Consider the following 27,830-nt stretch of genomic DNA (forward strand, 5'->3'; position numbering starts at 1 on the left):
CGGCGGAGGCGCGCTCGTCTAGGGCGACGCCGCTCCTTCCGCCTTCCCGGCAGGCCCCGCGCGGCGCCTGCGCGCTCAGTGACCTTTCCGAGTCGTCAGCTTTGAGTTAGGGCTGGCTGAGGCGCTAGTCTTTCGCCGAGGTGAGAGCGGGGCTGGGGTCGGCGCTCGGCGCGGGGTAGCCGGTACGGTGAGGGGCCGGATCGCGGGCGGCGAGGACCTGGGGCCCGGAGTGGCCTCCGCAGCGGGTGGGAGCCTCCCCGGTCCCACCGCGGCCACACCTCCATCCCCGCTGACCTTGAGGTCCAACTCTTCTACCTGCCCACGCGCACTTTTTACTTGGGTCCCCCAAACTGTAAAGGGAGGTCGTCCTGGGGTTAGCCGTTATTAGTCGAGGCCGCGCTACGCCTTTTCCTTTGGCCGTGAGAGGTTCAACCACCTAACCGAGCTTACAGGGCAGGTTAGTGATGCAGTCAGGATCCAAGCCGAGAGCTCCTTCCCCACGTTTACTCTCTTCTCTCCTTTACACCTCAAGTTTCCTTGCAAGCACACTGTTCTCGGAGCTACACTGTACGTATGACAGGGCTTTGGGAGAGGGGGAAACGGGGACCAAAACGGGATCGGAGGTTATTGCAATTGTACGGACCTCAGCCTGTGAAGCCCGGTCTGAGGCTCAACGGGTCAGACGTTTCCTGTTTCCAGTGTAAGGTCAGGTGATAGTTTGCTGTTAATGTAACATACCAACCACTTTGCAGACTTAAACGGACACAACCGACACCCACTTGGCCTTTGAATAGGATGGGTCTTTGAAGGAATGGGCACTAATAAAACTCACACAGCTGGGAGACGATGCTAGATAGAGTGAACTCAGGCAGAAGAAGTAGGGGGCCTCATTTTGTAAACATTGGGAACATGTCGCTTGTCCAGCCAGATATGTCAGCCTTGGGCCAAAGGCGGGGTGAGAGGTAAGCATTTGCCGTGTACCTACCCTGAAGCACTCTTGGGTAATTCTAGGTGAGGAGACAATACCAGGGGTCTGGGCCCCGAGCAAAATATGGAGATAACAGAAGTTTCTTTGGCCCCTTCTTACCTCCTTTACACCCTCCTAGTTTGCTTTGCTCTTTTCCTTCTAGATCCTCTTCTGGCCTTGCTCTAAGGCCCCTACCTGACCTGGGCCTTGCCCTCAGCTTCTTAAGGCCTTCCTCGTAGAATCTCAGGAGCTTAGTACTGTTGTAGTCAGCTGGGCATCTGCAGAAATTCTTTCTGCTCTTGCTGCGATCATTTACTGAGTTTTTATTCCACACCAGGCAGTAGGTTGGGGTCCTTTACTTTGAGAGCCCAGTGGGGCAGGTGGAGCTATCCCTGTTTCACAGAAAGGGAAACCTCTGAAATGACAGCTTCAAGACATTGCCAGGATCGAGGGCAAAACAGGCTGAACTGGTGTAGGAACCTAGGATTCGCAGGCTTCCGACCCCATCGGTCTTCCTTCCCAGTCAGTGCTGGGCACAGGGAGGAGAGGAATTTGCTCAGTGCCTCTGAACTCCTCCTGTCCAGGGCTTCCAGAGGCTTCCTCCACATCCTGTTTGGATCTTCTCGTCTGCCTTTTCAGGGCAGGGCTGTGGGTTTCTTGGAACGTTATGCTCTGGCAGAGCATCCCGGTACTGCCTGAAGACAGGAAGTGTGAGGGCAGACACGTCTGCAAGGGGTTCCAGGAGGAGGACACAGCCACGTCTTCCTGGGTCACTCGGGGCTGGCTACCCTTCAGGCCTGGGTCTCAGCCTGGGTATGTTCTCTCTTTGGAAGAGCTGGAAGCCAGTCCTCAGAGCAGATTCTCAGTAATGAGGAGCAGATCCAGCTGGGTGACTTACAGATTCAGCTGTGTGGTCTCAGGCAACTGTGTCCAGCCAGATATGTCCAAGTAGTGCAGGAGATAAGCAAGTAAAGCACTTCGTGAATGCTGTTAAATTTGCATGACATTCTGAGAATAAAAGCTGCGCTCTTTGCTGTGGCCTGCAAGGCCCTGTATGACCTGGCCATCTTCTGTCCACTAGCCCAGCCATGACACTTCATGTAACAAGCACTTGCTGTAGGACAGCAGATACTGCAATTGGCACAGAGCAACTCCTCCATCTTCGTAACAGCCCTCTGAGGCGGGTGCTGTTTTAGAGATGAGGAAACCGAGGCAGTTTAAGTTAGCTGGAAAGTGACAGAGCCAGGATTTGAATCTGAGTGACCACAGTGGCCTTCTCGCTGTTCCTCCCACTCCGAGCATGTTCTGACCTTGGGTCTTGGCCCGTGAGCTGCCTCTACCAAGGACACTGTTCTCCCAGATGCTCTGGCTCTTTAGAGAACTGAAAGTTCTCTCCAAAAAAAGTGAGGTGATGGATGTGTTAATCACCTAGACAGGGCAAGTCCCTACACATCGTGCACATGTATCAAGTCACCACCATGGTGTACACCATAAATGACTTACAGTTTTATATGTCAGTTATGCCTCAATACAGCTGAGATTCAAACAAAACAAAAGAAGGACTGAGATACAGCTGATGAACGTGAGCCCAAGCCTGGGTGTTAGTGTCACAGGGAAATCACCATGCCTTGACCATGTTCTTTCCCAGCTTTGAACGCCAACAGTTCTTAACATGGTGATGCAGGTATGCTAGTTTCTTCAAAAGTGTGTAATTCTTGGCATAATTTGGGGGCATTCGTGGACGATAGCCTTCGGAGAGGGGGACCATTGATGACAGTGCGGGACAGCACGGGCTGGGAGAGCTCTGAGGCTGGAGGAATGTGAAGTGAGGAGTGCCCGGATGGCCAAGGTCAGGGGATGGTGAGAGGTGAGTGGAGCTTGGAAAGCTGTTGAGAGCAGGAGTCCCCATGTAGATGTTGGAATGGCTTCGGGTAGCAGGTCTGGCATAGGGGCTGCTCCCTGTTGAATAGTTTGGGAAATAGGGTCAAACTTAATAAATGGAAACCTCTTACCAGTTAGGTTTAAAACAATAGTCATGGTAATATTTATCACTGTGTTCCTTTTCAGATGCTTCAAAGCCTTATTAAGAATGTTTGGGTCCCCATGAAGCCCTACTATACCCAAGTTTACCAGGAGATTTGGGCAGGAATGGGGCTGATGGCTTTTATCGTTTATAAAATCAGGAGTGCTGGTAAGTTTCTTTGTGTTTGATTCATTGGAGGTCAAGAAGAAAATTACTTTCAAGAGGAATCACAATTCATATTGTAAAGAAACTGTGGTTCTTAACTAGGAGTGAACATCCGAACCCCTGGTGGTCCTTTGTTAAAATGTGGGGAGTGTAAGAGCTATGTCAGCGATAAGAAATTTGAACAAGACCTTGATATCGGAATTGTTAATTTTCTTAGGTGTGGCAATGGTATTTAGAATGCATAGGAGATATCCTGTTTTCAGAGATGCAGGTTAAAATATTTAGGGATGAAGTGTCATGGTATGCAGTGTATTACTGTACCTTTTCCATTGATCTGAATGTTTAAATATTTTCTTAATAAAAATAGGGGCAGAGTAACCATTTGGTTCTCAGTGAAGCAGAGATGAGGCCCAACTGTGTATGAATGAGTGATTGGTTAAAAAGAGGAAAGAAAGGAGAAACTTTAAACTGCAAGACTGGAGGTTAGGATCTGGTAGAGAGTGAAGAGTCCTGCAGATTCTGAAGGGCTATTTAACTGTTGAGAGAACATCTGTGGTAGAATTTTTACCACTTCTTGGCTTTGAGACACTATAGGAATTCCTATTTTCTGAAAGCTTCATTTAATAGCTTTGCCTAAGCTCTGAACTTTTCAGCCAAATGATGATTTCGACAGTGAGTCGACTAAAGGCATTTTTGTAAAGCATTGACATGACCAATTTTTCTTTCCATTTATTTTAGATAAAAGAAGTAAAGCCTTGAAAGGTAAGATTTCTGCTTCTTAAAATGGATGGGGAATGAAAAAACCCCATCGTACCTTTTTGGGACAAGGTATATCCCTGTTGTGAATTGAAGCTGCTGCGTGGTTCACTAAGCACGCAGAGGCAGTAGGAGCACTTCAGAACGTGGAGAGCGCTGGCCTGCTGGAAGCGGACTCTGAAGTTCCGCCCCCTACAGTCTGTGTGTTAAAAACCGTTGCTCACCCCTTGGGCCAAGTACAGCTTCCAGGAGTGAAATGAACTGATCGGAGCTAGCTGGTGTCACCAGTAGGCAGGAGGAGTTAGCTGTGCCAGTGGGCTGCCCTGTAGAGCGTGTTTTGAAAGCAAGAACCACATAAATTTGTGCCCTAGTGCTGGGCGTTCCTTCACTTCGCTTCCAAAGGACAGTGAAACTCTAGGCATCTGATTCCTGTGCAAACTTAGGACTGGCCCTTGACCTTGGGGAGAAGACATTTCCATGCCGCTTGCTCTTTGCGCCTGCACGTGAGCTGCATGCCCCTGTTGATTCCACAGACCCTCCATGTACATCCGTATAGAAATAACCCTCCATGTGCTCCATCATGTTGAAAGTTGTCCTTTGCATCTTCTGGCTTGTCAGTACATACCTATATAATGAACCACAGTCTGCTTGTTCCTTTCCTCCTAAATTGTATCTGTGTCGTGCTTCTCTTTGAAAAGCTTCCAGTCCTGAGCCTGCTCGTGGTCATCATTAACAAGCTCTCCTTGGATGGGACGTCGGTCTGGCTGTGTTGTGGGAACGTGGGACATCGGGTTGACTTGCAGCAGTGCCGCTGCCCTTGGGCATGAATAAACGTACCTGTGAGACCCATGCTGCCTGCGCCCATGTCCCTCCCTTCGACCCGCCCCCGCCACACTCCGAGTAGGTCTGCGTGCGCCAGGTGCAGCCAGAGTCTCGCCGAGCTGCCCTGTCCTTAGGAAATCCAAGGGGCCGATGAGTGAACACCTCGGTTAGCACAGGGGTGGAGGGCAGATCTAGGCTTCACACTCTGAAGGTCAGTAAATGGTAAGCAGATGATTCTGCTACTTAACTCCTATGACCTCCCTGAGCCTCTGTTTTCTCATCTGGAAAATGGAGATAATGTGTAAGTTCTAACTTAGAGTTACTGTGGAGTGCAGTAAGAGAAAGTATGCAAGAGCATTATTTAAACTGTACAATGCCTTTTTAAAAAAAATTTTATTGGAGTATACGTGATTTACAATGTTATGTTAGTTTCAGGTGTACAGCAAAGTTATGTAAAATGCTTTAGAAATAGGCAATATTAGATCACATCGTGGATGGAATTATAAGCTCTAGAAAATTTTATCCAGAAATCACTTCTAAGGCAAGGTACATCAATTTTTGTTTTTAATCAATTGATCCTTCTTGTAGTTTGGCTAATATCAAGTGAATGCTGCATAATGTTTTTCTCCATTTAAGGCGATGACCAAAACCCCTAAAATTGCATTTAAAACATAGATTCTAAAGCAGTAAGCGTAGGGGTGGAATTGAGTCCAGTTTGAAATCTGGTGCTTTGCAGGTGACGGGGGTCTGCCTGTGGAATAGAAATGGTGGCCCAGGTCTTGGTCCTGGTCTCTCGCCATGGTTGGTGCCTGACAAATGGCTGCCACTTTTGGGTGGAGTCTCTGAGCCTTGGTTTCTTCTGTTGTAAAATGGGGATAAAACCCACTTATCAGGCTCACTGCCTCACGGTTGTTGGCTCAACGGGGAACTGGCGTGAAAGCGTCGTACAGCCCCAGTGAGAGCTGGCATTGGAGCTGGGAGCAGGGTTCCATTCTAAAGCAGGGATCACATTTTCTCCGATAAGCTTTTGTTCTCTTCTCCCTCCAGAGGATGAGTCAGCACTGTGGATCAGAAAGTCCTAATCTTAAAAATTACTCACGTGGGCCATCTTTTCTGAGACAGGCATCACCTGGAGGGCGGTCAGCAAGGACTAGCGGGGCCCAGCATTTCTGCTTCCATTGGTGTGGCAAGGGGCCTGAGAACTTGTATCTCTCACAGGTTCCCGGGACGTGCTGACGCCCAGGGACCACACTTTGAGAACCACTGATCTGTACAAAGAACGTCCCGTCCCCTCCCACCCCGAGCCCTTACATCCACTACATCAGCATCCACCCATGTTCCCCCTGGTGCTGTGCCTCTTAGCACACTGAGTCCTAAGAACCGAATGAGGTAGGGCTGCAGTCCCATTTTACATAGGAGGAAACTGAGGCTGAGAGAGGGCAGTGAAGTGCCAGAGGCCAGCTAGCCGATGCTGGGACCGGGACTTGCGCTCCGGGAGGCTGAGCTCTTATCCGGAGAAGGAGAAGGTGAGGCCTGGGCAGCCAGCCCCTGGAGTCAGCAGAGGAGCTGGTGTGCAAACCCTGGGAGTGTGTCCCTCTCTACCGCTTGTGGGTTCCTTGAGTTATCATCAGTAAATAAAAACCCATCATGGACCAGTTGCCCGTGCAGAATGGGGTGAGGGGCTCTTGGGATTTATGTTGTGAGGGGAACTTGGCTGAGGTGGAGTATATCCTATGAAAGGTGGACCCTGTGGCCTGTGAGAGCGGCCGGTTGGAGGATGTTGAGGAGAGACGTGCTCTACCCCCATCCCCACCCCTGGAGATTGTGCCCAGCGTCAACCATGCCTTAAAGAGTGGAACAAAACTGTCTTCCTGCTGCACCAAGTGGTTTCCCGTCCCTAGTTCCTAAGTGGAGACAGCGTGTTTTGTCGCAGAAAGGAGTTTTGTTGCTGCCCAGAACCCACTTGACGTTTGCACACAAGCCGGTCATGTCCCGAGGTGGCCTGCAGGTGGAGCCAGTGCACGCCGCCAGCCTGTCGTCACCAGGCTTCCTGTGGGCGCTGAGTACAGATGTGGGAGCTGTGCTGGGCACGGGGGGCACCCTGTTCAGAGCAGCGCTTGGGCAGTGCCGGCAAAAGAGAGACGTCTGTCTACAGAAGCAGAGAGGGCCTCGAACTCACCCGTGGGCAGGAGCAGCCAGTTTCCAGGTGGAGCTCCACGGAGGCCCTTTATCCTGAGGTCCACACATCGCGCCCATCCGTGCTTCGTCAGTGTTCTTCAGAGTGGCCTGTGGAGGACCCTAAAGGCAGAGGGAGGAGAACATGGTCCCAGCATCTGAAGGGGTAACTTTCAACAATGTGTTTCAGCCACCAGGGAGCCTCTGGAGGGGGCATGTGTTTCTTGCTTGTCATTGTATTAATATATCCCAGGGGTGCGTGTGCCCCAGTCGAGCTGTGTGGCACCTGTAAGATGATTGATTTGGGACTTCCCTGGTGGCGCAGTGGTTGAGAGTCCGCCTGCCAATGCAGGGGACATGGGTTCGAGCCCTGGTCCGGGAAGATACCACATGCCACGGAGCAGCTAAGCCCGTGCGCCACAACTACTGAGCCTGTGCTCTAGAGCCCACAAGCCACAACTACTGAAGCCTGCGCGCCTAGAGCCCATGCTCTGCAACAAGAGAGGCCACCGCAATGAGAGGCCCACGCACCGCAACTAGAGAAGGCCTGTGTGCGGCAACAAAGACCCAACACAGCCAAAAATAAATAATAAATCAAATTAATTTTTTAAAAAAATTTCAGGGCTTCCCTGGTGACACAGTGGTTGAGAGTCTGCCTGCCGATGCAGGGGACACAGGTTCGTGCCCCGGTCCGGGAAGATCCCACATGCCACGGAGCGGCTAGGCCCGTGAGCCATGGCCGCTGAGCCTGCGTGTCCAGAGCCTGTACTCCACAACGGGAGAGGCCACAACAGTGAGAGGCCTGCGTACCACCAAAAAAAAAAAAAAATTCAGAAATAAAAAGCAGAGGACTTTCTAAAAAAGAATAAAATAGCGGATTTATGTAAAGGACACTAATTCATCTCTTTCCACCTGGTATCTCACATAGGACCAGGCATTTGTAGTAGGCACTCAGTGAAAGCAGAAGCTTGTTCTTTGAGAAGATAAATAAGATGGACACTCTAGCTAGACTGATGAAGAAAAAATAAAGGAAGAAGAAAAAAGTAATATCAGGAATGAGGGAGGTGCCGTTACTACAGATTCTACAGATATTAAAAGGATAAGGGAATATCACAAAGAGCTTGAAACCAGAAAATTCTGCAGGGTGTATGAAATGGACAAGTTCCTTGTGAGACACCACTGAAGCTGGCTCAAGAAGAATGGAGAACCCGAATAGCCCTAAATCAAAGAAATTTAATCTGTAGTTGAAAACTTGCTCAGAAAACTCCAGGCTCAGATGGCTTCCCTGATGAGTTACACCAGATATTGAAGAATGAAATAATACCAATTATACACAAATTCTTCCTTAATAGAACAGGGGGAAACACTCCCCAGCTCATTCTGTGAGAGCAGCACCAGCATGATTCAAAAGTAGAACGACATTAAGAGAAAACTACAGACCAATATTCCTCTTGAACGTAGATGCCAAAGTTTTAAACAAAATTTTAGCAAATTGAATCCAATCAAAAGTAAAAAGTCATGACCAAGGAAGGGTTGGGTTAACATTCAAAAATCAATGAGATGTGGATTTTAATCAATGGCAACATTCAATAGAGAGAATAGAGAGAAATTGAGATGTTTAAGAAACCCTGAATAGGATCAGGTTACGCTGGCAGGTTCCCCAAGAGAAAGAATCTGGCAAACAGCAGAGAACCTACTGATTCTTAAGAACAAAGACTAGATAATGACATAATCCTCAGCTGACTGACTGATAATCTATCTACAGCATTGTTTTCTCCAGGGAGCAGGGATTACTGGCGTATTTTTTGATATACAGGATGACCTATATTTGTAAATGCACATATTAATGCTGAAGCTAAAATAGTAGTAGTGGGGGAGGGATGGAGTGGGAGGTTGGGGTTGGCAGATGTAAGCTTTTATATGTAGAATAGATAAACAACAAGGTCCTACTATGTAGCACAGAGAACTATATTCAATATCCTATGGTAAATCACAATGGAAAAAAAATTTTTTAATGTGTATATACATACATATATGTATGTATGTATAATTGAATCACCTTGCTGTACAGCAGTAACTAACACAACATTGAAAATCAGCTGTATTTCAATAAGAAAAAATAGTAGTAGTTGTTTCTTAGGGCAGTGTGCTGTTATGTGTAGCAGAAATAAGGTGTTCTTTGCTTAACTAAAAAAAAAAAAAATCAATGTAGCTTACCATATTACTCCAATAACAAGGAAAAACAATAGCATCTCAATAGATGCCAAAAAAAAAAAAGCATTAGACAAAATTAAACATCCATTTGTGTAAAGTTTCTCAGCAAAGTAGGGATGGAACGGGACGTCCACAATATAAGTGCATCTAGGACTTCCCTGGTGGCGCAGTGGTTAAGAATCCATCTGCCAATGCAGGAGACATGGCTTTGAGCCCTGGTCCAGGAAGATCCCATATGCTGTGGAGCAGCTAAGCCCATGCACCACAACTACTGAGCCTGCGCTCTAGAGCCCGTCAGCCACAACTGCTGAGCCCATCTGCTGCAACTACTGAAGCCCATGCGCCTAGAGCCCATACGCTGCAACAAAGAGGAGCCACCACAATAGGAAGCCCGTGCACCACAACGAAGAGTACCCCCCTCACTACAACTAGTGAAAGCCCACGCGCAGCAGCAAAGACCCAACGCAGCCAAAAATGAATAAATAAATAAATTTATTTAAAATATACATATAGGGCTTCCCTTGTGGCGCAGTGGTTGAGAGTCTGCCTGCCGATGCAGGGGACACAGGTTTGTGTCCCGGTCCAGGAAGATCCCACATGCTGCGGAGCAACTAAGCCCGTGTGCCACAACTGCTGAGCCTGCACTCTAGAGCCCGTGAGCCACAGCTACTGAGTCTGCGCGCCACAACTACTGAAGCCCACGCACCTAGAGCCCGTGCTCTGCCACCTCAATGAGAAGCTTGCGTACCACAATGAAGAGTAGCTTCTGCCTGCCGCAACTAGAGAAAGCCCACACACAGCAAGAAAGACCCAATACAGCCAAAAATAAATAAAATAAATTTTTAAAAAAATTGTTTGTTTACATCTCCTTTCTGATGTTTCATTGTTAGTGTAAAGAAATACAACCAATTTCTGTATGTTAAACTTGTATCCTGCAACCTTGCTGAATTCATTTATCAGTTATGGTAGTGTTTGTATGGAGTCTTCAGGGTTTTCTATATAGTGTTCTGTCATCTGCATATAATGACAATTTTACCTCTTCCCTGCCAATTTGACTACTTTTTTTTTTTGCTTGTCTGATTGCTATGGCTAAGATTTCCAATACTGTGTTGAAGAAAAGTGGTGAAAGTGGGCATCCTTTGTCTTATTCCAGATTTTAGGGGGAAGGATTATCAGTATTTCACCATTGAGTATTATATTGGCTGTGGGTTTGTCATAAATAGCTTTTATTATTTGAGATATATTCCCTCTATTCCACTTTTTAAGGGTTTTTATCATGAATAGATGTTGAATTTTATCAGATTTTTTTCTGCATCTATTGTGATGATCATGTGGTTTTTATCTTTTCTTTTGTTGATGTGGTGTATCACATTGATTGATTTGCGTATGTTGAACCATCCTTGTGCCCCTGGGATGAATCCAACTTGGTCATGGTGTATGATCTTTTTTATGTATTGTTGGATTCAGTTTCCTAATTTTTTTAAATATAAATTTATTTATTTATTTATTTTTGGCTGCATTGGGTCTTCATTGCTGCACATGGGCTTTCTCTAGTTGCGTTGAGCGGGGGCTACCCTTCGTTGTGGTGCACAAGCCTCTCATTGCGGTGGCTTCTCCTGCAGAGCGCAGGCTCTAGGTGCGCAGACTTCAGTAGTTGTGGCACATGGGCTCAGTAGTTGTGGCTCGCGGGCTCTAGAGCGCAGGCTCAGTAGTTGTGTTGCATGGGCTTAGTTGTCCGTGGCATGTGGGATCTTCCCGGACCAGGGCTCAAACCCATGTCCCCTGCATTGGCAGGCAGGTTCCTAACCACTGTGCCACCAGGGAAGTCCAGTTTGCTAATATTTTGTTGAGAATTTTTGCATATATATTATCAAAGATATTGGCCAGTAATTTTCTTTTTTGGTGGTGTCTTTGTCTGGGTTTGCTGTCAGGGTGATGGTAGCTTCATATAATGTCTTTGGGAGTGTTCCCTCTTCAGTCTTTTGGAAGAGTTTGAGAAGAATTGGTATGAATTCATCTTTGTATGTTTGGTAGAATTCGCTTGTGAAGCCATCTGGTCCTGGACTTTTGTTTGTAGGGAGGTGTTTTTTGTTTTGTTTTCATTTATTTTATTTATTTATTTTTGGCTGCATTGGGTCTTCATTGCTGTGCGGGGGCTACTCTTTGTTGCGGTGTGTGGGCTTCTCATTGTGGTGGCTTCTCTTGTGGGGCACGGGCTCTAGAGTGCAGGCTCAGTAGTTGTGGCTCACAGGCTCAGTAGTTGTGGCACACGGGCTCTAGAGTGCAGGCTCAGTAGTTGTGGCGCACGGGCTCTAGAGTGCAGGCTCAGTAGTTGTGGCGCATGAACTTAGTTGCTCTGCGGCATGTGGGATCTTCCCGGACCAGGGCTCAAACCCGTGTCCCCTGCGTTGGCAGGCGGATTCTTAACCACTGAGCCACCAGGGAAGCCCCCTGTAAGGAGTTTTTTTATTACAGGTTTTATTTCACATCTAGTGATCGGTCTTTTCAAGTTGTCTGTTTCTACTGTATTCAGTTTTGGTGGGCTGTATGTTTCTAGAAAGTTGTACATTTCTTCTAGGTTGTCGAATTTGTTGGCACATGATAATTCATAGTGCTCTCTTCCGGTGTTTTGTGCTTCTGCAGTATCAGTTGTGACCTCTCCTCTTGCACTTCTTGTTTTGTTTATTTGGGTTTTCTCTTTTCTTCATGGTGAGCCTTTGCCCAGCATTCTCCAGCTCTCCCTGAGCCAAGGGACAGCGCAGGAAGCCCCAAGATGGAATCCACACCTCCTGCTCTCACCATGTTTTGCATACGCCCTTCTGGTGTTACTAAGCTCTTTTATTTTTTTTAATTGAAGTGTAGTTAATTTATAATGTGTTAGTTTCAAGTGTATAGCACAGTGATTCAGTTATATATGCATATATCTCTCTCTATATATATATTCTTTTTCAGATTCTATTCCATTATGGGTTATAATCACTAAGCTCTTTTAATCATTACGCATCTCCCTTGGTAGATGAATTTCTTAAAAGAATTACAAGGACGTTTTCCTTCCCATCTTGAAGGGTCTATGGAGGACTCAGGTGGGGTGGCTGCTGTCACTGCTGCCGCAGACCCCTGGGATCTGCTCATGGCCCTGAGTGCCCTCCCGGCTTTGCTGGCCTCCCCCATTGCAGCCCCTGCAAAGTTGCTTTTGGGGACTGGCCCAGGGAGGAGCCAGGAGTGCCGCGAGTTCACGTCCCCCGGGGCGGCCCTCCCCTGTGGAACCCCCGGATTGGCTTCTTCCTCTTGCAGAGTGTTACAAAGCCTGCTCCTCTCTGCCCTCGCAGTCTCCCCTGGGGCTACTTCCCCAAGAAGCCACCCGCACCCGCGTCCTCTCCCGGGAGTCAGCTTCTGACCACCCATCCTGAGCCTCCAGACACCTTTCAAATGAACGTGACAGGAATCCCAGGGGTGCCCAGTACACGGCCCTGCATACAGGTACCTCGGCATGGCGGCCATGCCTCTGCGCTCTCCCCTGACCTTCATATCACCTTCCTTCAGGTGACTTGATACCCCAGCCTGTGGCTTGGGAACATCACAGCGGACCTGCCAGTGTCCTGAAGCATCCAGGAGACTGGCGGGGGCCCAGCGCCTCCCCCACCCCACAAAGGGACTCCTGTGGGGAGCACAGGAGCCGCCTGTCCTGGAGGCTGGGGTTCTACCTCCTGCGAACAATGGCCGGACTCAGTGCAGACGCTGCCACTGAAGTGCGGGCATTCTGTCTTTTGAAAAGGGCAGAGAGGAGCCTTGTGTTTGCATCTCCTCTCTGGCCTCAAAACCCAGTGGCTTTTCCAGTGAAAGCAGCACTGTGGCCTCCCATGCCCTCACCCGGGGAGCCGGAGCAGCTCCAAAGTCCATCCCGTGTGCTGAGGCGCCGCTGGCCTCAGAGCCTCTGCCAGCCTTCGAAGTGGGGTCCCTGGGTCCCCATCCCTGCCAAGAAGCCCTTTCCACAGGTGAGCTGCGCCCTGAGCTCCAGGCACTGCCTAGAGGTCTCCGCACCCCACCTTCAGGAAGGAAGCAGGGCTCTGCCCTCACTCCGCAGATCCCGGCCCTCGAGCCCCAGCACCCTGGAGACAGTGGTCCAGGAGAGGTGATTCAAGTGCACTGGACAGGGCCGCAGCCCCCTTCCAAAAGGAAGCAGGTGCAGAATGATTGAAAATAAGGCCTCTCTGAAATGGCTTCAGCCACAGCGGTGGCTCTCAAAGTGGGGTCCCGGGGCCACTGCAGCGGCAGCAGCATCTGGGAACCGGTAGGAAATGCAGGTCCTCAGGCCTCACCCAGACCTGCGGCATCACACACTCGGGGAGGCAGCGGCCTGTGCTTTAAGGAGCCCTCAAGGAGCTTCTGATTACACAAATTCAAGACCCTTGGAAGAGCCTGCCTCTGAAGGAAGCCTGGAGCAGAGGCTCCAGCAAGGTCATCAGCCACCTGCAGTTCTGCCCAGCCAGTGAGTCAGACGTGAGCACAGCAGGTTTTCCTACCACAGGGCCCAGTGCCCAGGTGTCACCGGGGAAGAGCTGCGTATCTGAACACTTGCTTCCCTTCCCTCCCCGCGATCCCTGACCAAGGCTGGGGGCCCCACCGCACCAGTGTCTGGGGGCCACAGTTAGTCTTGTGGCCCTAAGCTCAATTTCTGGTGACCTGGAGGGTGGCCTTGGGCCCAGTGTCATCTCCCCTCCAGCCCCCTGGTGCACCCAGGTAGCAGGCTGAGCTGGCCCGCTGCCTCCCAGCCACTGTTTGAGCACAAGGCTGGGCATCAGAGGTCCTGCCGTCCTGCCTGGCTCTGTCCCCTCGCTCCAGGAGACGGACTGTCTTCCAGTCCCCGGTTTGCAGTCAAATACAGGTATAACACAGATGGAGCTAGTGTCACTACTGGCCAGGACCTCCCCTGGGCCCTTCCCACCCACACTGTCCCTCTGTTCACCAGGCCCCTCCCACAGGTGGGCCACCTGCACCCGACACCTACAGCCAGGTGCTGGCATCCCAGCTTGTGAGCCAATGCGAGCTGACCTACATTTACCTGAAGGCGGCCATTGGACCGTACAGAGCCACCCTCGGGACAGCCCAACTCCACTCTTGCCCCTCCTGTAAACCAAGGCAGACCAGAAGGAGACCAGGCTCCAGTGTCCACAGACGTCCATCCCAAGATGCTCTCACTTGGCTTGTCTTCACGTCGGCCTGGACAGGACAGGATCCCTGGGGAACCCAAGGAAAGCATTGGGGCTCCTGGGCCTCCTGGAAGCAGAACTGGATCTGGGAGAAGGAAGGTCTCGGCATCCCTTAGGCCTCCCCCTGCTAGCATTTCTTCTCCCTGGTGCCTGTTCTGCCCAGTCCTCTCCTCCTCCTGGTCTTGGCCCGAGGATGAGGTCATGATGCTGTGTGGGGCCCATGTGACATTTTGCTGCATTACCCTCCTCTCTGGGGCATCTCCCCTCCTCTCTTCCTGGTCCAGATACCTGAGGGGGACATCTGACTGGCCCAGCCCATCTTTCTGCACCAGGCTACAGGGCATGGCCAGCCTGTGCGTGAGCTGCCTTCAGGTCAGGTGTCCACCTGATCCAATCGGTGTGACAAGCAGAGACTGGCAGCCGGCTTTCCTTCACGACAGCTCTGACCATCACCTCTCACTCCATTGACTGGGCTTTGAAATTCTTGATTGTAAAAGCCCCCAAGTTCGTGAAGTTATATTTAACCTTTAAAGATTGATGTGTCGAGTATGTCAACCCAGTGATCCTGACCTAGAAGTCCAGGTTTGGTGGCAGTGCTGTGGGTGTGTGCTGGGTCCTGGTGCCAGGGGCCTGTCTGGACACCTGCATGCCCCCTTCTCCGGCTAGGAGCCCAAGTCCACTCGTGTTCTCTCCAGGTGGGAACTGAACAGACCAGAGGAAGACACGTGTTTGCAGAGCCTCTGGTTTCTCTGCCCAGACAGCGAGGACTCACTGGTCACCGCCACTCTTCTTCAGGGAAGACTGAGGCTGGCCCTCAGGACCAGGGTTCTCAGGGTGAACCTGGGGTCCGGGTGATGGCCACGACCAGCCTCTCTGACCGCCACGGGGAGTGGTTAACAAACCCCTGGGCTGGCGGAGGGACGCCTTTCTTCCAGGAAATTAGTTCAGGAGAGCTTGGTGGCCTGGATCAGGTCTCCTGTTAAAGAGTAACTTACACCCCATATTACATTTGAGTCCCGGGAGTAAATATCCAGGGGAAGTGTTTATTTTAACGGGTGAACAAAGCATCCTTTGTGGGCCAGCTCTGCCAGCGCCAGGATCTCCTTTGATAGGAACTGGCTGGCACAGCCCCTGGGAACATGCAGCCTTGTGGTTGACCAGTTAACCACTTTCCAGGTGGGTTTATCCACTCTGGTCTTTGCTTTCCCAAGCACGGGATTGCTGGGGCTGTCAGCACCCCCTCCAGACCCTCCACGTCAGAGTGGGATGGGATCTCTCTCCCTCGTCTGGAGTGAAGGCGCCACGTGCCTTCAGAGGGGGCCGTCCAAACCTGAACGTCTAGGTCAGGGTTGCTGGGCTGACACCCCATGCACCACAGCTCTGGGGTCTCGCGGTGTCTCCCAGACCCTCCTGGAAGCAGCTCCACAGATCGGCTGGCTCTAAACCCTCCCCACTGGCTGCACCCCTGTGTCTCCCAGGAAGGAGCTTTGCTAAAATACACTTTTTCTGGGCCCCAGCCTGGATGACTCGATTAAATTGCTGGGGGTGAGAGTCTGGCACTTGTACTTAAAAAAAATAGCTAAAAGATAAAAACCTCCTTTGTCTGATTCAAAACAATGTCGGGAGAAGGGGAACTGGGTAGAGTATAAATAAAACAAGCTGGGCATGAGTTGATGGTTGATACCGGGATATGAAAGTTCAGTATAAATCCTGTCTACTTCTGTAAAAAGTTCGATGTAAAATATTAACAATGTTCCACATAATGAAAGTTTTTAGAAAATGCTCCCCAAGAGATTCTGCTCTGCAGCCAAACTGAGAGCTCCAGAAGTGAACCCCACGGGGTTTACTGGGAGGAAGGCTGCTTGGGCGAGATACAGACTCAGAAAGCAGAGGTGCTACTAACCCCAATGCAGCAGCCTGTGGTCAGCTCGCTCCGTTCCTCCTGAACACCGGGCTCTGTCTGATCCAGGTAACGGCGTGTGGGATGGAATCTGAGGGTCTCCACTGTAAGTCAGGAAGCCTGAAGGGCCAGAGGTAGCTGGTCCAAGTCATACAGCCAGGAGAGCAGCAGGGCCTGGGGTGCACAGAACCTGCAGACCAAGCCCAGGGACGCTCCTCCCTGGGACTCTTGTGGGAAGGCCCCGACTGACAGCCTGCTGGCAGCGATGCCCCTGAGCTGCTGGGCACAAGTGGCCTTGTGAATAAGCCAGTGGCTTCTAAGGGGACAGGCACAACGTGGTCAGGTGGGGCACAGCCCTGGGAAACCAGGCCGAAAATGCTGCGTGGGTGCTGGCACCATGGACACACCCCGGCCGCACCCACCCCACCCCTCGGGATTGCCTTGGCCTCTTTCAGCCAAATGCCTGGGAAGTGGGTCAGCTGAGGCAGGCGCATGTAGGGAGCGTGGGGCAAGGTCCATCTCCCGGCAGGTGCTCCTAAGTCTGGGAAGGTTTGGTGACTTCCCGCCACAGGTGGGCAGGCCAGCAGTGAGTCAGGAGGAAGCAGCGCGTTGAGGAGGCTGGAGGCCACTTCCCTGCGTCCTTCCACCTCTTCAGGAAGCCCGCCCCAATCGGCACCTTGGCCGGCTCGGCCTTTGTGGGAAGCACTGCAGGTCACACCCTGGGCCCGCCCGGGTGGCCTGGTCTTTCCGGCACGTGCCTCACCCTGACATAAGTCCTGGGGAATGAGCACCTGGCAGAGTACATCCAGAGCTGGTGTCCTGGGGATGTGGGGGACAGACGTGGGCAGTACCTGCCCCTGCCCCTGGGCCCGCCTGGCATGGCAGTGGGCCCAGGCCATGTGTCCTGGAGGACAGGGCCCACTCGGTCATCACTCAGCCCTGAGCACCCCGGCCACAGAGTCTCAGGGGAGTCGGGCCCCGGAAGGGAGAGCGAGTGTGTGGCCGGGCGGGGCCTGCAGAATTCTTCGGCTTCCAGCGGAGGGCCAGCTTCCTGCCTGATCCATCCGGAATCGCTGAGACTCCCAGAGGCCCTGATTGATTTCCTCCCTCGGGCATCTGGACTCTGCCCTTGGGGTCCCCTTCACCTGCCACTCCTTTGTGCTCCACACTCAGCAGTCCCACCTGCCCCTCTCCCAGTCCCTGCCAGGCCCAACCCTCAAACAGCTGGAGGTGACGCTGGGCAAGTCACCCAACCTCTCTGAGCCTCAACTTCCTCATCCATAAAATGGGCATGCTGACTCCTGTGGGGGCCATTGCTGTAGCCTTGGGTCCTCCGCAGCAGACGCAGGTCATAAGGAAGATCTGTGCACACTGACAGGATCTCCAAGATTTAGTCTGCTCAAGGGAAAAGCAGTTTACAGCATGATACGTACAGAGCGACACCCTTTGAGTTTAAACACACACACAGGCACAACACTCAAACTACGTGTTTATATAGACACGAGCTTGTGTATCAGTAAGAATCTGGCAAAGTAGGCGCCGAAACAAAACGGGATATACCGGGAGTCGGGGGCACAATAAAGGGGCTTGATCAAGATGGATTTGGATTTTATTGGTAACACTGTGATTTATATGAGACTGTGTTCAAGAATTAGCTGTGTGTGGGACTTCCCTGGTGGCACAGTGGTTAAGAATCCACCTGCCAACGCAGGAGACACGGGTTCGAGCCCTGGTCCGGGAAGGTCCCATATGCTGCAGAGCAACTAAGCCCGTGCACCACAACTACTGAGCCTGCGTGCCACAACTACTGAAGCCCGTGCACCTAGAGCCCGTGCTCTGCAACAAGAGAAGCCCCTGCAATAATAAGCCCGCGCACCGCAACGAAGAGTAGCCTGCGCTCGCTGCAACTAGAGAAAGCCTGTGCGCAGCAACAGAGAACCAACACAGCCAAAAATAAATTAATTAATTAATTACTTTTTTTAAAAAAAGAATGTGTGATTTCAAATAAATAAAAATGTAAATTGCACCCTCCTTGCAAGGGCAAGAAGAATTACACCCTGAGAGCCTAACGCAGCCCTGCCCTCCTGCCTGGCTTCTCTCACCTTCTTGGCACCTCTGTTCCGGGAACCGTCCCCCAGCCAGGTCGGTTATTCACTCAACAAGCAGGTGCTGCTGCCTCTATGCTGGCCTCAGCCTGGACTCTGGGTCAGAGGCGGTTCCAAGGTGGGCCTGACCTGACCTGGAGAGGCTCCCAGCCCCGAGGGACACTGCAGGCAGACTTGATGCCCAGCTCGGCTTCCACATGTGTCTCCTAAATGTTTGGAGGTGCCAGAAAACCCAGCAATAGTATTTTTCAGGTCAAACACACACGAATAAACATTTACTTCCAAAAAGAAAGTTTGTCAGACCAAGATAGATTAGCCAAACAGTAAAACACGCAGCAGAACTAAAGGAGGCTGGATAACCTGCACCCCAACACCAATGAAGTCACAGGAAACAGGTGACTTGGAGGCTTTTTCACGCCCCTGCAACCCCCCTGCAAGGTGTTCTGAACTTGAGACCCTCCTAGCGGACCCCTTAGGCACCAGCGTTGATTGCAGCGCCCACCGGCATTCTGCACTTGGCCCTGCCCCTTCTCAGCACCCGCCCCTTTCTGATATCCTTTCGCATTCACTACTCTCAGCCCAAACCAGGCCCAGGCGTCTCTAAGCCAAGTGTACCCATGAGCTACCTGTCCCCGGGGCACAGTTGGCAAACACAGAAGGCCTGCTCTGGGCGAGATCCTGGGGACGCAGCATCCAGACACAAGCCCAGCTTCCCAGGTCACCCCAGGGGCTCTGGGAGGTTCCCCAGATCTGGCCACCCTCACCCCCGAAGTTTCACACCTAGACCTGGGGAAAATGTGTTTTGGGGTCGGTGGAATGCAGTCCCCAGGAGGGCGCCAAGAAAAACAAGTTCCAAGGTTGGCCTCCCAGGAGGTCACACCTGCTGCCTGGTCACCGCTGGGCTCTGGGAGCCCCTGCTCCCCGAAGATGGGCGGCAGCATCGTGTCTATAGCATCAGGGCCTGGAGAGCCGAGTGTGGGCGGGGAGCTGGGAGACGGGGGAAGGGCTTGGAATGGTTCTAATCAAATTCAGCCACTTAGTACTGTGTGGCTTTGGACGTGTGAACATCGTCCCCCAAGCCTCAGTTTCCGTATCTGTAAAATGGAGTTGTGACGGCCACATCAGCAACTCACGGTGAGACTTCATGAGAATGAATTAGGTGATCTGTGTTCCTCAGGACATGATGCTCTGGTTTGGGCTAAGGGGCTCGTCACTAAAATCAGGGCCACAGAAATGCACAGCACAGAGTTCCTCTGCAGGACCCCTGTCTTCCGTGCTCCCCAGAGGAGCCTCATGCACGCAGCCCAGCCTAGGTCTTCAGGTGCCTGCGCGTGGCTGAAAGGGGTCACCCCGCGCCCGCCAGCTCTCAGTGGCCTCCCCTAAGCCCGGGAAGCACCAGGGTATCAGAGCAGCCCAGCCCCAGATCCGGCAGCAGGAAGCAGCTGGAGAAGCAAGATGGGCAGTCACCCTGTGGGCTGTGGCCACCAGCGGCCGGAGGACTGTGCCAGCATCTGCTCCCAGTCCCCACGCCTGCCCTCACCTCCCAGGACTGTGCAGAAAATACCCTCATTTTTGGTCAGCTTTAGGTTGGGAGGCCGGGGTGCAGACCCTGTCTGTCTGCCAGCAGCCTTACCCAGCTGTGTCCCAAAGGACGGTGACTAAATCTTTTTTGTCATCCTGCTGCTGATACTGATGAATTGCGACAGTCTGCGTCACCTCCCCATCCATGAACCATGAACCAAGCTAATAGCACCACCCACTCAGTGCTCACAGGTCTTTATCGTGAGCTTGGATCGCTTCCGTAATCAAAAAATAACAACAGGGCACTTTAAAAACAATAAGGTAATAATCCCCCAGCCCAGCCAGCCAGGGCAGCATCAGTGAGATCGCGTGGGGAGGGGCTTCCTGAGCTCCCGGCCATTCGGTGTCCAGACATCCCACACCAGCAGCCTGACCACCCACGATGGGCACTGGTGTTATTACCACGATCACGGTCACAGCGGCCGCGCCTCGAGGAAGCCGCAGGATGGTTCAGCTCCCACTGCCCCAGCCTTTCATTAGCGGCTGTGCCAGTGCCCTCTGTCCACGTCCAGAGCGTTTCTGCCCCTTTGTCACCAGCTGAGGCTGTGCAGGTGCTGCCTTCTACCAGGAAGGACAGACAGACCCTGCCCCCAGACCTGCTCTTGGTGGGGGCCCTCGGGCAGCCCTCGCGGTCCGTACCCCACGAAGCCAACTCCTGACTCCCAACCCAGACCCAAGGCCTCAGTGTCCCCCATGTACTTAGAAAAGCTTGCAGGGCTGGGACCAGGGTCAAGCGAGTGAAGTGCCCAGGGCCCATCGCTGAAGGGGAGCTCATTCTAAGGGCCCACGACACTGCCCGACGCTGCCCAGCCCCTCCAGTGCCCCTCCCCTGCCCTGTCCCAGCCCTGGGAGCTTAGACCTTTGAAGTGGCTTTACCAAAGGGCCTCAGAGGCCAGAGCCACTTCCACTGGATGAGGATTTTTAAATAAATAAAATGTTTTGGGTTTTGTTTTTTTTCTTTTTGCGGTACACAGGCTTCTCACGGTTGTGGCCTCTCCCGTTGCGGAGCACAGGGTCCGGAGGCACAGGCTCAGCGGCCATGGCTCACGGGCCCAACCGCTCCATGGCATGTGGGATCTTCCCGGACTGGGGAACGAACCCGTGTCCCCTGCATCGGCAGGCGGACTCTCAACCACTGCGCCACCAGGGAAGCCCTATTTATTTTTTAATTGAAGTATAGTTGATTTACAATGTTGTGTTAGCTTCAGGTGTACAGCAAAGTGATTCAGTTATATACGTATGTAGGTATGTGTATATATATAGATAGATAGATAGATATAGATAGATAGCTATAGATATTCTTTTGAGATTCTTTTCCCTTATAGATTATTACAAAATATTGAGTATAGTCCCTTGGGTAAAATTTTTAAATGCCAAACCCAACTTACAAACACTGATACAGTTTAAAGTTTACATTTCCCAGTGTCACCTCTCACTCACCCTGAACCCCCTGAATTAACCTCATTGGAGCAGGTGCCAAAGGCTCACAGCTGAGGGTGGCTCCAGGCGGGCGCGGCCCCCATCCCCGCTCTGTGCCCGCGCTTCCCAGCAGCCTGGAGGCGGCGCTCAGCCTGTGGTCCTCAGAGCCAGGGCCCAACGCAGCCTGCGGGGACAGAGCAGGTGCGGAGGGGGACAGAGGCCGCTGGAGCTCGGGCGTCACCCGGCAGTGACGTCACTCTTGCTCTGTCGGCCTCTCAGGGAGGCAGTCCCGGTACTAACCCACTTCCTCCTCCGGCTCCATGATTCACCGGCACTCGGGCCATCATCGCACCTGACTCACCTTCAGCATCAACAGAGTGTGGCCGGAAGATGACCGACTCCGCGGGGACCCAGGGGCAGGAGGGGAACGTGGGGTGGAGGCGGGGCGGCTGGCAGGAGCTGCAGGTGCTTCTCTGTTGCGGCCTCAGAGAGAAACCCTGCTTCCTGCAGGGGGCAGCAGCCCTTCGCGTCCGCACGGCACTTTACAGTTTACACAGCTCCGTCTCCCATTCTCTTAGGGAGGCGGAAGCTGAATTACCTTTTGGCTGATGGGGAAACAGAGGTCGCAGGGGACCTTGACTGCCCAGGGAGGGACACAGCAGAATGGCAGGCCGGCCTCGGGGCCACACGCAGTGCCTTCCCGCTGCATCGGGCAGAAGCTGGAATCGGTGGGTCCTGGGGCAGTGCCGGGAGGATGAGCTGGGAGGGGCTGCAGCGCTGGCTGGTCTTTGGAAAGATAGTCATGAGCCCCACCCCTGCCTCTTCGCAGGCCTTCAATCTAACCTGCCTGGGAAAGGTTAGAGGTCAGAGGCAGCTCCAGAGGGGGCAGCCCCTCTGGGTGGGGGTTGGGCAGAGGTGTGGGAGGCGCCACATCTCTAGCACACGCACTGGGTGCTGTGTGTGTGGCTCACCCAGCCCAGCAGCCCCGGAGGGAAGCTGTCGCCAGCGGTGCACAGAAGCCATGCTGGTGGCCGGCCCCGTGAATCACAGCGCCCGCCCAGAGGCCTTGTGGCCCGTACATGTGCCTCCCGGGGCTGGGGGCCCAGGAGGCATCCGGGAAGCCAGAGAGGAGGGAGGCCCGGCAGGCGTTCCTCCCAGGCTGGGCGCGCCGAGCCCAACCTTCAGAAGAAGGAAGACGTGAGGCCGGCCAACTCCAGTCCTGCCCCGACTGGCTGTAGCGTCTATTTTTACATCCCCACTTCCCGCTTCTTTTCCTGTTCTCAGGAAAAGCTGATGGAGCTCCATGGGGCCTAGGGTTTCTCCCTGGAGCCAGAGGCAGCTGGGCAGCACCTCTGACCTGATCCAGATCCCTGAAGGGACTCTCCTCCTGCAGGTGGCCTTGGGGACACCTCTCCTGGCGAGGGCCTCGCAGGGTGGGGGACCCAGGGATGCTGTAGGAACCAGCCTCGTGCCCAGAGGGGGTGGCACCTGAGAGGCTCTGGAGCAGCCATTGCCCACTTGTCTGGTCTGTCCACCCTCGCCATCCTCTCACCCCCAGTCTCATTCTCCCAGCTCCATCCTGCTGTGACCCCGGCCTAAGTGCAAACAGAGGAAGAACCAGGAAGGAAGGAAAGAGTGGGCAGGAGAAACTGGGAAGGAAGCTGCTCACCTTTCCTTACAAAGAACAAGCTGCACATGAATTCTTGGAACCTGGCTCTGGACCCACAGCGGGGCCCCGGGCAAAGCAGCTAACTCTCCAGGCCCCGGTGTCCTCACCTGTGAAACGGGTCCGCGGCTGCAGGGGTGATGAGTGACACTTGGGCTCGCTCCGAGGCACAGCCACGGCAGGAAGGCCACGTTAGTTCTTAGGCCACCAGCACTCAGAATCCAGCTCTGGGCAGCTCAGGCCAAAAGGAGACAGTCAGGAAGGAGGTGAGGCGTCTCCCAGGTCAAGAAGGAGCGCGACCAGCGAGCCTGCAGCGCTGACCTTGGGGGGCCTTCAAGAGGCACAGCAGGCTCAGTGCCCCCCAAATTGTTTTTATTTCTTCTCAAATCGGAAGGAAAAGAAATGAGCTTTTAGGTTGAAGAAAGTATTTCCACATATAATATGCATATACTCGTCTTTATGCCAACATGTTTGGAAAATGTCATTTTTAATATTCTTTTATGGATGAGGAAGGGCCCCTGCCGCCAGGTGTGGCCCTCAGGGCTCCTCTGTGGGCCAATCAGAGCCAGATTTCCAGGAAGGAAATTCTGATTGGTCAGCTTGAGTCAGGGGCCCACGCCGAGACCAGCAACTGAGGCCAGTAGGCAGGGTGACCAGGCCCAGACTTGGCCACTGGGCACCCCATGTAAGGGGCTTTCTTGGAGAAGGGAAGTGGCTGGGAGCCCCACGGTGTGGGTCTACGCTGATCATTGGGTCCCCTCCAGGGGCTGCTGTTAGATTCTCCTGTTTCAGGGCTGGGCACCATCCTTTGTTCGGCCTCCGTGCACTCAGAGACGGACATCCACCAGGGACGCTGACAGCTGCCTCCTGAGTGCAGGGGACTTCGGGCCGCAGGCAGGGCTGGAGGCCTCACCACCAGCTTTGGATCTGCTGCCCTCAGAGCAGCCCAGCAGAGACCACTGTGGCCATGACCACTTTCAAGGTCAGCATTGCCAGTCCTGACCTTGGCCAGGGGAAGCCTCAGGGACACTCCTGAGTGCCTGTAGTTTGCGGGAGGGGCCCCCAGGGTGGGCGTCCACCAGGCTCCCCTGATCGGTGGGGTGGAGAGGGACTCTGGGCCAAAGGAATTTGGGATGCGGTACAGTATGGTCCATCCTTGCTGGCCATGGTGGACTTCTTTGGTCCCCTCCGGTCCCAGTGATAAAAAAGACTTGGATTTAAAGCCGATCTGGCCTTAGACCAACAGTGGGACTCTGAGAGCTCTTTCCTCTCTGAGCCTTGTTTTCCTCTTTTGTAAAGAAACTCAACTGCAGGGAGCAGACCTCATAGCATTGCAGGGGCAGCAGGGACAGGAGAAGGGTCAGGAGAACTCCAGAGACAGGACAGATTCTCAGCTAACATTTTCCACCCCTCACTCTGTGCTCTTGCTGGGTCCTTTAGGGCAACTTGGGAATTTTAAATGGAAATGTTAGCCCAGGCCCCCAGCCAGCTGGTCTGCACTGTCCAGAGGCCCTGACAGGCAGCAGAGGGCAGGGAACGCCCAGGAGGAAAGTTCTGGTAGGCCGCCCCTCTCGGCCTTCGGCCAGGCCCAATCGGGACCAGCCCTTCCCTGCCATCCTTTTGTTCGGCCCCTCCCCCCAGCCTCTGAGCATGCAGTCTTCCTGGGGCTTTGCAGTTTCCAGGCGTCCTATGCCCTCTGCCGGGGTACCCTTGTCCTCGTGGTCAGCCTGGCTCACCCAGAGCAGACACAGGATGAGAAGCCTTCCCTCCCTACCCCAGGGAGCCCCTTGCCCCGCTGCACCTGGGCGTGCACCCAGGCCCCATGCCGTGCCCTGACCACTTGCCAGGTGCCAGGATTATGTCACCTCCATCCTCCGAGCACCCTGAGGCAGTGCCCTGATTCTTGTCCCCGTTTTATAGATGCAGAGACTGAGGCTCTGGTAATCGAGGCTCTTGTATGTCTGTCTGTCTATGTCTGTCGAGGCTCTTGTGTGTCTATGTCTATGTCTATCGAGGCTCTTGTGTGTCTATGTCTGTCTCTGTTGCCTCTACACATGCGTCATCCTTACCACAGCACCTCATAAAGAGCGGCCTCCCCGCTGGTCTCTTAAAGGCTCTGGGGCTGGGACAGGGCTGGTTCACCTCAGCCGTCTGGGAAGTGTCAGGTATGCAGGGGAGGGCTGACAGGGCCTCTGCCAGGCCTCCCCTCACAGGCTGCCCCCCGTGGCACTGAACTGGAGAGGACTGCGTGGGGCGCGTCATTTCCCTGCCCGGTGTGGCGCGCCCAACTCTGGTCCTCACAGGCCTGCATGTGGGTGTCAGCAGGGTCCGAGGGCCCCACCCAGGCCAGCGGCCTCCCTGTGCTCCCTCCTGCCCCAGGGCCCAAGCGCTGCCATTGGCTGCACACCCAAAGCATCCCACCAAGCTGGGCGTGGGCAGTGTGGGGAATGGGAGACGGCTCCCCAGACGTCTGGAAAACCTCGGCTCCCTCTGCCACATGGCACTGGAGATAACAGCCTGTTTGTTTGGGGAGATGCAGGCCCCTGACCCTGCATGGGGCCCAGTGGACAGGGTGGCATCCTTGGCCTTTGTTTTCGCTGGATGCCTGTCCCAGGGAGCAGCCGGCCACGCCCCTCTCCGGGGCAAGGACGCCGCTCCCCTCCTCGGGCGGGTCCACGCGCCCAGACTTTCTTCTAAACGTTTCTGACTTCTTGTTGTTTACATTCAGCGCTTTCATCCCTCCGGGACGTATCTGTGAAGCACACCCTGCCTACACAAGAGTCTGTCCCCCGACCGCACAATCCCTGCAGCCACCTCTTTGTGAGTCAAGTTAAGATTTCAAGTCTGTTCCTAAAGCAACAGGGACCAGTAAACGACTCGAATCCAAGGAGCCGGCCCAAGGGTGGACGGGGCCACAGCAAGGACGAAGCAGGGCGACCGGCCGGGCAGCCACTGCCCTGGTCCAGGGGGCATGGCAGCAGCAGGGGTGCAAAGGAGAGGGCAGACGTGGAGGGGACTTGGAGGGTCTGCTCCCCGCGAGGCCCCAGCTGCCCTCCCCCCTGAGCACCACCCCGCTTCTGGGCAGCAGGGTCTGGCTTCCCCGGCAGAGCCAAGAACAGGGCCGGGAGTCCTGCAGCAAGACAGAGGCGGGGCCACTAGGCCCCTGGGGGTCCTGCCTGAGTCCTTAATTTCCTGGATTCCAGGAAGGCTCCCAGGGGGACAGTGGGCAAGCCCCTAACAGGGTGTGCCCATCCTGCCTTTCCAGGCAGCTCTTCCGGTGCCACGGGAGCCCCGCACCCGGCCAGCCGGAGGCTCTGGGAGTATCTGGCCATCTGGAGCCGGGGCTGGCTGGCAGGAAGGCCCCGAAGCCCCACAGGGTGGTGGGGAGATGACGCCCAGCGACCAGGGTCACAGAGCAGAGCCCCACAGGGAGGCCCGCGGCTACTTGGGCAAAACAGGCAGTAGTGGGGACTGCCCTGGCAGTCCAGTGGTTAAGACCGCCTTCCAGTGCAAGGAATGCGGGTTCCATCCCTGGTCGGGAAACTAAGATCCCACATGCCCCGGGGCAACTGAGCCTCTGCGCCACAACCAGTGAGCCCGTGTGCCTCAACTAGAGAGCCCACACACTGCAACTACTGAGCCCGCATGCTCTGAAGCCCGTGTGCCACAACTAGAGAGAAGCCCACGCGCTGCAACAAAAGATCCCACGTTCTGAAATTAAGACCCGACGCAGCCAAAAATAAATAGATAAATATTTTTAAAAAAACAAAACAAAAACAGGCAGTGGCTGTGGCATAGAAGTGTGCAGGCTCTGGCCTGCCCCTCAGTGTACCTGGCCCCTGTGGCCCTTCTGCGTCTGAGAACTTCTGACACACTGGCCTCCAAGTCCCTTCCAGTTGACAAGCTGGGAGTGTCCGAGGTCGTGCCCATCCGGGTGCTGACCGTGTGGTCACCCCTGAGCAAACCCGTGCTGACTGGCCCCCCCGATACTGGCGCTGCAGCAGGGGACAGGGGACGGGCCAGCTCGAGGGGAATTGCAGCGCAGGGGAAGGTGGGAGATTCTGAGGTTTCAGCCTCAGGTTTCTGGGGAGGAGTGGGGCAGGGCTCAGGCGGCAGAGATGCAGGAGGGCAGGAAGGCAGAGGGTCCCTTGAAGGAGACCGGGTCAGCCACCACCCTCCTCCCAAGCAGGCCTCTCTCAACCGGGCTCCCCCTCCAGCCAGCTGCTCCGGCAACGGCAACGCCCCGAGCAGCAGAAAGGCAGCGCCCACCACCCCCACCCCCGCCTGCAGCTCACGATGGGAGGCCCCGTGCCTCCCAGGGCCGTTCCCAGGAGAGGGCGGGGGAGGCGGGTCTCAGTGGCAGTCAGGGAGGCAGGGTGCAGGGGAAGGAGGATGGGGGAGGACGCGTGGCTTCGGTACCTGGCGGTGACTCCCGAAAGCCGGCTCAGGTCAGGGGGAACCCTGAGTGGGCGCCCCAGCTTGGAGTCCGCCCGGGATGGGGAGTTCACTCCCATGCCAGGCAGCGGCTGCTCCTCCCAGGGGTGACGAGAGGTGGGTGTTGAAGCCTGGGCCCCACCCTGGGCTGGAAGGGTGCGGGGCTGTTGATCTCAGCGGCTTGTCGCTCGGGGAGCCTAGAGCCAATAGGGGCCTGGCTTCTGGGGGGTCTGCCCTGAGCGGTGCTGCTCCGGCCACTCTGCCAGCCTCAGAACTGCACGGGGGGGTGAGGCCACCACGCAGCCGCAGGGCCAGCAGATGTTCTAGAACCTACTTCACAGCCGCCAAAAGGCAGGTCCCACGGTTGCCTTCCATGGAGGCCGAGAGGCCAAT

The 27,830-nt window shown here is 54.0% G+C and overlaps 1 protein-coding gene and 1 long non-coding RNA gene across 6 annotated transcripts; one reads left to right on the plus strand and one right to left on the minus strand.

Annotated features, from left to right (window-relative positions):
- Window positions 1–5: 5 nt before the first annotated feature.
- ATP5MJ (ATP synthase membrane subunit j) lies at window positions 6–16,241 on the plus strand. 4 transcript variants are annotated; one of them, XM_073800004.1, is made up of 5 exons: window positions 6–140; window positions 2,486–2,651; window positions 3,035–3,158; window positions 3,894–3,917; window positions 12,452–16,241. In XM_073800004.1, the coding sequence occupies exons 2-5, from the start codon at window positions 2,640–2,642 to the stop codon at window positions 12,517–12,519; spliced, it is 228 nt and encodes a 75-aa protein (XP_073656105.1). In that variant the 5' UTR covers window positions 6–140; window positions 2,486–2,639; the 3' UTR covers window positions 12,520–16,241. The 4 variants fall into 4 exon arrangements, with proteins under 4 accessions (XP_073656105.1, XP_073656108.1, XP_073656107.1 ...); XM_073800007.1 differs by lacking the exon at window positions 12,452–16,241 and adding an exon at window positions 4,610–4,761; XM_073800005.1 differs by lacking the exon at window positions 6–140 and adding an exon at window positions 166–182.
- LOC109552811 (uncharacterized) lies at window positions 5,110–27,830 on the minus strand. 2 transcript variants are annotated; one of them, XR_012329816.1, is made up of 4 exons: window positions 27,423–27,830; window positions 21,699–26,998; window positions 6,913–7,031; window positions 5,110–5,794 (listed from the first exon to the last, which is right to left on the minus strand). It is a non-coding gene; the product is annotated as an uncharacterized lncRNA (long non-coding RNA). The 2 variants fall into 2 exon arrangements; XR_004524981.2 differs by lacking the exons at window positions 21,699–26,998; window positions 27,423–27,830 and adding an exon at window positions 16,236–16,362.

This window comes from Tursiops truncatus, chromosome 2 (genome assembly GCF_011762595.2).
Source record: "Tursiops truncatus isolate mTurTru1 chromosome 2, mTurTru1.mat.Y, whole genome shotgun sequence".
Taxonomy (NCBI): Eukaryota; Metazoa; Chordata; class Mammalia; order Artiodactyla; family Delphinidae; genus Tursiops; species Tursiops truncatus.